At 34.9% G+C, this 10,374-nt stretch overlaps 1 protein-coding gene across 2 annotated transcripts; it reads left to right on the top strand.

The window, feature by feature from the left end:
* The first annotated feature begins 3,554 nt into the window (after nt 1-3,554).
* Nucleotides 3,555-9,084, top strand: LOC107777337 (mediator of RNA polymerase II transcription subunit 20a-like). Of its 2 annotated transcripts, none has more exons than XM_075242431.1 (6): nt 3,555-3,803; nt 4,948-5,076; nt 5,167-5,309; nt 6,513-6,694; nt 7,350-7,439; nt 8,713-9,084. In XM_075242431.1, the coding sequence occupies exons 2-6, from the start codon at nt 5,063-5,065 to the stop codon at nt 8,953-8,955; spliced, it is 672 nt and encodes a 223-aa protein (XP_075098532.1). In that variant the 5' UTR covers nt 3,555-3,803; nt 4,948-5,062; the 3' UTR covers nt 8,956-9,084. The 2 variants fall into 2 exon arrangements, with proteins under 2 accessions (XP_075098532.1, XP_075098533.1); XM_075242432.1 differs by having other exon boundaries at nt 3,556-3,803; nt 6,516-6,694.
* The last annotated feature ends 1,290 nt before the right edge of the window (nt 9,085-10,374 follow it).

Below are 10,374 nucleotides of genomic sequence, written 5' to 3' on the forward strand. Positions count from 1 at the left end.
GAACTTATATATTTTTTTGTTAACTTTTATTTTAAAAGTCAAACACATTGTTTATTAGTTTTTTAATAATTTTTAAAAAATATATATTTTATTGATATAGGATACACGCGCAAAACGCGTACCCTAACGTATACATAGGAAGGCTTTTGATCTTCCCACGAGAGAATGATGATTTTATGGGATCAATATTTTGGGATAATTAATAGTTATTAACTAATTTGGGAGGGAAATATTTTGGAGGGAAATAATGGTTATTAAGCCAAATATGAAATCAAGGGCTTTAATGGTATTTTACGGGTGTGGCCATCGTTGGGCCATTATGAGTGTGGCCAAATAGCACTCTAATATTAATGACAATGTAATCTCTTAAAGGGAAAAACAATGGAGCACGGCATAAGGGTGGCATGTGGGCCGGTTAGGACCGAGACCGGCCCAGAACCGCAAGCCCACAGGGTCGGGTAATGGCCGGTCTCATAGGCGAGGCCCGCGAGACCGGGACCGTTTGGGACCGGGACCGGTTGAGAATTGGGCCGGTTCAAGCTGTCCTAAACGGTCATATCCGGGCCCAACAGATATTTTCTTTTTTGACCGTTTGGCCATTTAAAAACTAGCCGTTTGGTCTGCTAAAATAGCCGTTGGCTATTTGCAAAATAGTCATTTAACCTCTCAAATTTCGTTTTAACCCCAAACTATTTATAATTACACTTTTCCCTTATTTTCAACTATAAATATCCCCTCATTCATTCATTTTTCTCACAAAATCATCAATCTCTCTCTAATGTTCTTCTATAGTTGCTTACTTAATTGTTACAATTTGTGCAAAATTGTGAAGTTGGTGAATTGAAGTCTTCAAGTCTTCAACGATAATTATTTTTCAACAAGTTGTTCGTCAATTCGGTAAACTCGTTTCAACTCTTAAGTTTTAATATTATAGTTTTGTTTGTTTTATTTACTTTGCTTGATTAATTAAGATGGCTTATTCCTTAAAAAATATTTAGTAAAAATAAGAAAAAATCCAAGAGTGGTGAATCTAGTGGCCAATATGTTCCTCCTCCACTTCCCCTGGCTCCCCGGACCAAACCTGTTACCCGTCCTACACCTCCTATTCTTGATAGCGATAATAGTTTATTACAATTTATCGAGAGTCAATTTTGCCATAATATTGCACCCGGTGAACAATTAAACCATGAATATGTAAATGCTCTTTATGGTAATTCAACTATTGATGAAAATGATGATGAAGAAATAGATTTTGATGAAACGCAACCGGATGACGATACACCCACTAGTCCTGCTCCTGAAGTTAATCCAACTAATAATAATCCAAATAATCCCCCGTCTGACCCTCCTGTTACTGCCCTACTTTTTCTAGACAACCTTCTAAACGGGCAGAAACATCTCTTGTTTGGCCATTTTTTACTCAACTAAGAGAAAAAAATAGGGCTAAGTATAAAACTTGCGGAGGATGATGCTTCGCCTGGAAGCGGTGATGACCAAGCTTCATTCCCGCCACCACTAACGGAAATTCCTCTGGACCTTGAAGGATTTATGAAATTTGTAAGAGATACCATATAAATTTATATGTAACTTGTATTTTGGCACATCTTGATTAGTTTTTTCTTCTTCTCAATTATGGTATTAGCACCTTGCTGTGCTCATTCCATAGGGGGGAGGAAGACTAAGAAAGATATTGCCATGATTTTATAATGCTATAATAAAAATATAACGCATTGCTTTGAATATCACTTTACAATATTTTTATCTTTTTATATACCTTAAGCTATACATATAGTATAATATAGTATATACTATACTCTCTCTCTCTCTCTCTCTCTCTCTCTCTCTCTCTCTCTCTCTCTCTCTCTCTCTCTCTATATATATATATATATATATATATATATATACATAGTATATAAGCCATATTCGATAGTATACATCTTACGATATACTATATATACATCTTAATATAGTAAGATGTATATATAGTATATATATATATATATATATATATATATATATATCTTAAGATGTATATATAGTATATAAATCGAATATAGCTTATATATCTTAAGATGTATATATAGTATAGTATAGTATATATATATATAAGCTTATATATATATCGAATATAGCTTATATATATACTATACTATACTATATATACATCTTATATATATATATATATATATATATATATATATATATATATATATTATAACGCATTGCTTTGAATATCTCTTTACAATATTTTTGTCTTTAAATTTGAATTAAAAAATTTAGGTGACAATTCTATAATATAATTTACTAGGAATTGCCTTAGATATTTTTATTACCATTTTTTTTTCTCTAACTTGTATAAAAATAATTTAAAAAATAGAAAGTATCTGTTGGGCCCACCTGGACTCGCTTAGGACCGTTTGGGCCAGCTTAGGCCTGGGACCGGCCCACTTAACACGGGACCGTTAGTTCGTGGTCCCGGTCCCGGACCGATTCCAACAAGAAGTCCGCGAAGCCCGGGACCGCTTAGGACCGGCCCACCTAGGACCGGCCCACTTAGAGCCGGGCCCGCGAAGTCCACTTAGGACCGGACCCGACCCACATACCACCCTTAGTAGGGCATGTGCTTTTTCATATATGTATTTCCAAATTCGAATTTTTTCCTAATAGGCTAAAATATGTACTTTGACTGGCCAATTCCAGAAATGTATTGTTTTTGGGAGAGTACCAAAAATTTACAAAAATCAATATACGGAATGAGACTTATAGCCTGTTTGGCCAAGTTGGAGAAATCAATTTATTTTGAGAAGTATTTTTTTTTCAAAAGTGCTTTTGAAAAAAGTACTTTGGGAGAGAAGTAGTTTGTGTTTGACTAATAACTCCGAAAAGTACTTTTGAGCAATAATTTGTGTTTGATCAGGTTTTTCAGAAAATACTTTTAAGTATCAAATTATAAATAAGGACATGAATAGATTTACTTTATAGTTACTATTATAAATAAATAAATAATCTAAAAAATTTGTTACTACATGCAATAATTAAATATTTTTATTTTATTTAAGTAAAATATAAAAATAAAATTTAAAAGTACTTAATTATTTTAATATAAGTTAAATATATTAAAAATCATTCAACAAATATAAAAACATTCACCCCCAAAGTCACTATATATTAGAAAGCTATCCTAAAAATAATAAGAAATATTTATATATTAATATCCAAAGTATTAGGTTTAACGATTATTTTGATATATACTATATTTTATTAAGGGTATTTTTGGTAAGAAGAAAAGTCAAAACTGCTTCTGCTTCTACTTTTTTCTACTTCTGAGAAACTGCTTCTTATTCTTCCTAAAAATATATTTTTCTCCCAAAAAAACTTGGCCAAATACCTCAAGTTATAGGAAATAAAAGTACTTTTGAGAAGAAAAAAAAAAATACTTTTGTAGTCTTGAAAAGCTTGACCAAACATGCTATTAAGACTTAAAATAAAGGGTAGGAGGCGAAAACATTAAAGATAAATCGCAAATAAGTGCGATTATGCGATTTGTAAGTCGCGTAATGTGAATGCGTCTTGTAGCAGTGAATCTGAACTAGCACACAGTCGCTAAATACAAACGGCTTTTGGCTAACAGTTTCCCTTCCACGATCAGAACCCTTCGCCGCCCCCTCCGATGCATTACTCCGCCATTTTCGACGGCGAATGAAGTAATGTAATGTGGGCTCAAAAATAACCTACATTCAACCTTCAGTTCCTTCGCTGCTTCGTCCGAGAAAAGGCCCTATTCAAAATCTTCTGATTTTCAGGTAATTTCTATAAACAATCCATTAATTCTAGGTATCGTTTTTAGTTTTGCGCATTGATATATAACAAGGTTTCCTTTTTTTTTTTTTTTTTTTTTAAAATATGGATTTTGCTCAATTTGAGTTTTGCAAGTTTCCATTTATTTCCTCTTTTCAAAATCCGAGCTCCCTTCTGTTGATTATGATCTTGTGGGTGTTAATAGTTGCTTTGAATTTGCATCATTTTGTGGTTTTTGAGTTTGTACTTTGCTCCCAAAGTTAAATTTCCTCACTCGAATTAGCATTTTCCAGTAGATGACACTAATAACAGTGAACTCTTTGTTTCTATAAACACTCCACATTTTTATGGCCCGTTTCATTTGGTCTTTGCTTTGGCCTTTCTCCAGTTCTGAATTTGGTCCCCTCGACCCATTTATTCCCGCATTTCTCCGATTCACATGTCGCCATATAGTAGTACTCTTTGTCTAGCACAGCTTTTGTCAAGAATGGAATATTGTGGTTGTCAATTGTCATTGGGTTTAGCACCAATATTGGTTAGTTCATATTGCCAATTGAAAATTCATTAGTCGCCCGCAGCCAATCATCAAATGTCTGTCCATGTGTTCTTGTTAGCAATTGAGTGAAACCCATTGAGAATTGATATTTAAAGGAATATCAGCTGCCCTGTCATGAAATGACAAAGCCTCTGTAGCAACAAACATTTCCAGTGCATTAATCCTCAAGTTCACATAGTCACAATTCAGGGGTGCATTTAGCACAAATAGTCTATAGTACAAATATTCTCCGCTTGTAAGGAATCTCTTCATGTCAGGAATCTAAAAAGATAAATTGCAAGCCTTTAGTGCATTTCAATTAATCACAATTTTTAACTGCACTTAGAGTACGAATATTCTCTGCAACATGGTCAGAGTCTGGAAAGAGCAAAATGCGTTCAACCACTGAGACTTAAGAGTTGCAAATTCTAAATGAGCTTCATACAACATTGAGTTTTATAAGACTCATTTGAAGAATGCGATTTGAGTTAATGCCACTCCTTGACGGCTCTTTACGTCGGTTAACTTAGGACGCATGAAAGTTGCATTCCATGTATGAGTTTTGCATATTTTCGGTATTCTCACAAAAACTACACATTCCTTGAATTTTGCAGCCAACAAACGAACACTTTGGGAAAAACATCCCTTCATTTTTTCCTCCAAGAAGAGCCAAAGGGCTAAAGGGGTTTTAGGGTGTAGTTTTCTCAGCTTGTTTTTGCAATCAACAATATGCCAATCAAATGGTAATGATTCTTGAATTTTATAAGCAAAGTAACATTTTCTATAGATTTTAGTGCATTTGCTTATATTTATGTTACTTTGTCTGTCCCTAGGGTTTTGCACTGGCAGCCAAATGCAGGCACAACAGTCAACACTCAAATACTAACAGAAGTATCTCAGTGTGTTGAGAGTATAAATGGGGTTAAAGAAGGAAGGTGGAAAGCTACTCTTAGCTTCTACAAACCCATGCTCCGAGGTATTTCATTACATAATTAACCATGTAATCTATTTAATAAATACTAGTATTATCTTTGTATTTTTTGTTTATACCTGTGTTTTACAATAAAGGGTGGATTTTTCCCTCTGAATTCATTAAAAAAAATTGGGTTTTTAGCATTTTTTGTTGATACCTGTGATTTACTATACATGAGTGCTTTTTCCCACCCCTCTGAAATCATTAAAAAGATTGGATTTTTAGGTAGGTTTTATCTTCCGTAAGGTAAATTATTGATAAGCAAAGTAGTTATGGAAATTTGGGTCCGAATAGAGCAGAATGGTTATGAAGGATCTTTGCCTTTTTATTTTTGGGATAAGGTGAAAGTTTATTCATGTACCAATCTGTGATTTACTATAAAAGGGTTATTTTCCCCCTCTGAATTAATTAAAAAGATTGGATTTATAGGTAGGTTTACTCTTCTGTAAGATAAACTATTTATAAGCGAAGTAGGATTGGAATGATTTGGAGGATTTATCTAGCTGACACTAACTGTCTAGTTAATTGATTGATGGATTGTTCCTCTTTTGTAAGGCAGCCGTTTGGAAGCGTGTTAAACTCGCGTAGGAGCACGAGTAAGAAGAATTTTACAAAGATAAAATGAGAGGGGGCAAGAGGATGTGAAGATTTACAGGGTAAAAAATTGAAAATGAAATGTTAGGGTGAGGATGTAAAGATTTATAGGGTAAAAGATTGAGAATGAAAAGTTAGGGTTCTCATGAGCAGCCTTTGGTAAGTCTGAAAACTTGTACTTTGGGAAAAAAAAGTGGTCCTTTTAGGCAATATAAACAGATGCACACAAGCATTGACATATATGTTAGCGATAAGTTTAAGCTATTCATTCTCAGGTTAGTTAGGCTTGATAGTGCATATATTGTGCACATGTGAACCTGCTTCAACCTTGCATATCATTTTTTTATAAGGGAGAAATCTCCCGAGGGCAGTGGTGCACGGTTCGGAACTCGATGTATAATGGACCCACCCCTCTACATTTTCCCACTTAAATACCTAGTTTTTGCCAGTGACAGGCTTTGAACCCATGATGTACGTCTAAGTTACACATCACACGTTGCCCTCCTCGTATCACTAGGCCAAATCCCCGGGTGCAACCTTGTTGTCATTTTTGTGAGTACTTTTGCACCTTTATAGGAGATTTGATTGCGGAGTGACTTTTTTCCCTCTTAGTAGAACAAGCAAATGCTTTGGAGTTTCCCCGTGATTTTTTGGGTATTTCGCTTCAAGAACAGCCCAACAAGTATTACTTTGTAATTAGAGGGCAACGGTTGATCTTGGAAGCAGAGTCATCAATTCAGACAATAATGGAGAAGTTGCAGTCTTACAAAACAAGGGTTGCACTTAATTTTGAGGTTTGTATTACTGAGATCTGCAAATCGTTGTTCTTACTGCAGGAGGATGATTAACTTATCTAGCACCATCCACAGGCTTGGCTTTGTAAATTTAAATGTCTATAAGTCATATTATCCGCATTTATTGTGCTTCAATTATTTGTGTAGATTGAAGAACTTCACGGTGATGATTGAATACATATGTGGGCCCCTTAGACACCTGAACTATTCTCTCAGTGGCTTCTTTGCCGTGCCACCAGCGTGTGCATGTATTTTCTTAACTGTTTCAACTCATCTGTGTCCAATAGGTACAGTTTGAATAGAGATAAACGCTTAATAGGTCATGAGCTTATTAAGTGTCTAAATCTAAAATCCTGGCAAGTTTAGGTGTCTATGTATTCAGCCTAAAATAAAGTTTAAAGAATTGTGTTATCCAGTTGGGTGGCCATTGGCCAGCTATACTTTTTCAAACAGGACTCATTTTTGAACTAGCCATTTTTTTTTTTTTTTTGCAATACCAAAAGCACCATATGTTGCTGGTGAAGGTTGTCTGTTCTCTATGGTGATTCTTAGAAGATAATTTTCCGTACTTACATTGATTTATCATCCAGAATTCTAAAAATGGACTTACTTAGCACTACTTCATAATACTCATTAAAATATTTGACTTACATAGGGGTTTCAATATCAACTTGGTGACTTCCAGCTGCGAGTGGGCAAAGTTGTTCCAATTCACTCTGAGAGCTTGAGGGGAATAGTTATGGAGGTATTAAATAGCTTTAGATATTTGTTCTCTGTTGAATGCTTGTTATGTGGTTAAGCCTTCTCCGGAACATAGCTATGTAGGATTTCTGTGGTCTATTATGCTTGTTATTCTGCATGGAGAGGAATTGATTTATTGTGCTTTCCTAAAATAATTACTACATGCTTGTTATGTGCTTTCCTTTTCTTAATGCTAAAACATGGTCACATAAACATATTTTCACTTGAGACCTCTATGGGCTGGCTGAAGGAGTTTGAGTCCTAATTTTTTTCGCATTAGAAGAAAGTACACTGGAATGGATTGAATCAAGTCAATAGTTGTTGGATGTCTCTGTGGATATGTGATGCTGTGTGGGGACTATCTTGTTGATCTTATCTCTATTAAGGTTCTCGAAATGCTTATGTGAGATAATGACTAGCAGCATCAACACCCCCCAAGCAGGGGCGAAGTTATGTTGGCCCAAGGGTGGTCAACTGACCACCCTTCGCCGAAAAATTATACTACGTATAAGGTAAAATATTACTTGTTATTGATTAAAAATAGACTTTGAACACCCTTGCATAGCCCGCTGGCAATTTGAACACCCTTATTGAATTTCCTGGCTTCGCCACTGCCCCCGCGGGGGGGGGGGGGGGAGGCAACAGTTCATGCTCTAGCTGAGAAGATGGTCTACCTTAGAGTACGAAGAAAGAATGATGAACTTTTCTGGGTGCTGATATGTTTAGGAACAGAACTTCATGTCACACTTCACTTTGAACCTGAGTATTGATGGATTGGCTGCATGTGCTTAAATAGTAAATGGATCCCAAATAGCCCACTAGTAGGTTCTATTCAGTATAATCTCACTAGTGGGGTCTGGGGAGGGTAGTGTGTACGCAAACTTTACCCCTACCATGAGGTAGAGAGGCTGTTTCCAATACAACCTCGGCATCCTTCCCTCCAAGAACGCCCCACCTTGCTCTTGGAGTGACTCGAACTCACAACCTCTTGGTTGGAAGTGGAGGTTGCTTACCATCAGAGCAACCCCTCTTGTCCCAAATAGCCCACTAGTAGGTTCTATTTCAAATACACAATGGACGTTCTTTTCTTTTCCTTTCCTCCCATTATCTTCAGCATGATCTCCCCCCTGTCTTTCTTCTGATTGTATAGTATGCGTTAATTGGGTGTACTTAGCTCTTCTCCACCTAGTCTTTGCATTGCAACGGTCGTTTATAAATTTCAAGCAGTTCTATGTTATGAGCATGTTGACCTCACAAGTTGTTTATTTCTTTTGTAGATGGAATATCTTCCAATTTCCTCATGGGAGAAATCACACCAGATTGTGGGTGAATTCTTCGACATATGGCAGGAAGCTCTTGCGAAAAGATCATTACCAGGTCATTTTGTGCACATTGAACCAATTTTTTCAGAGTTTGGACTCTCTGATCAATATACTTCACAGCACACAGCTGTACAGTATGCTAGCATTATGGCTCAAATGATAGCTACAGCTCAATCAGCGCAAGCTGTGAGAAATTAGATTTTAGCATAATATTCTGTTGACAATATAAGATTTTAGCCCTGTACCTGCTACTACTGCCTTATATAGAAAACCGACGTTAAAGACAGAACTGAATATTAAGAAAGTAAAGTGTTTCGTCATTTTTAACCTTGGTCTCAAGCTGCATAGAGATTACTGATATCCAGGACATTGCTTTCTGTAAGTTAATGTTATACTCTTTATGTTCAGAAACAGATCGGGAATATGCACGTAGAACATGATGTCTATACATAGCTACTTTGTTATTTATTTGCAACTAAAAACAGAATCTCAATACAAAGCAAGCTTAAAGCTACTATTGTTTCAGATCAGTATAACTTCTTTTCCTTTTACTGGGTGATATTAAAGGAAAATGTTTGCTTTTGTCTGAAGTGCAAGAATAAGGAAACAGGATTGTACCAGATATGGAAAAAACCCTTTCTGGGTCATTTATTAAACTTGAAAAGTTCAGACTCCATCACCATAACCCTAATGCCACGTGGCATCTTCCTAGAATATCTTGAAAAGCTGATGTGAGGCGAGGCAAAACAACCTAACTCAGCGATCATTTTTCACGCTTAATGTTTGTATCAAATCAATAAATATAACAGGTTTGTACCAAATGTCGAGTATGAGTGAATAATTAAGTTCACTTACATTTGTTTTGTCGTGCTACCACCTATTGACATACCGACATCAAAGGCTATTACACCCTGATCGATATTTTAATCATTGTTGATCAGCACAAAAAATATACGAATCATCTATCAATTTGTTTAACCGATACAATTAAGTAGAACGTTTATGTTTGCCAATACGAGTTGGATCTTGAAGCTTTGGAAACTAAATTAATTAATTGGATCTATCATTAAACGTTAAACCCTACTACTACAAGCCTAATTATTACTTAAATATATTGAAGCCAAACGACCATATATTAGTTTGTCTATACTCAAACTATTTCACCAAAATTGAAAGAAAATTTAGTTATGCATTAATACAATTTCTTACTAATGAAATAACTTCTGATTAGAAGTAAACAAAAACAAAAATATCCATTACATCCAAAGTTATACTTGAGAGGACTCCTTTTTTTATTTTCTTCTTTACTTCTTTCCTCGAAGTTCAAAGTACAAAGATCTAATTATCCAATTATCAATTTTCATTTAACTTCCAAATTTTGTAACGATGTACTTAAATTTTTTTAAAAGTACCATAAGTCACAATTTTATAATTAATTAACTTAAAATAAATAAGAATTTTGAATAAAAATACCATTTGACTTCTAAAATGATAATCGTATCATATAAACTGAAAAAAGATATAGTGTAATTTTTTAAAATAAAAAAATAATTCATAATCATCCTTTTTTAATTATTGTTCTCTAATTCTCTCACGTTTTTCACTTAAACGACACAA

Source organism: Nicotiana tabacum, chromosome 21, assembly GCF_000715075.1.
Source record: "Nicotiana tabacum cultivar K326 chromosome 21, ASM71507v2, whole genome shotgun sequence".
Taxonomy (NCBI): Eukaryota; Viridiplantae; Streptophyta; class Magnoliopsida; order Solanales; family Solanaceae; genus Nicotiana; species Nicotiana tabacum.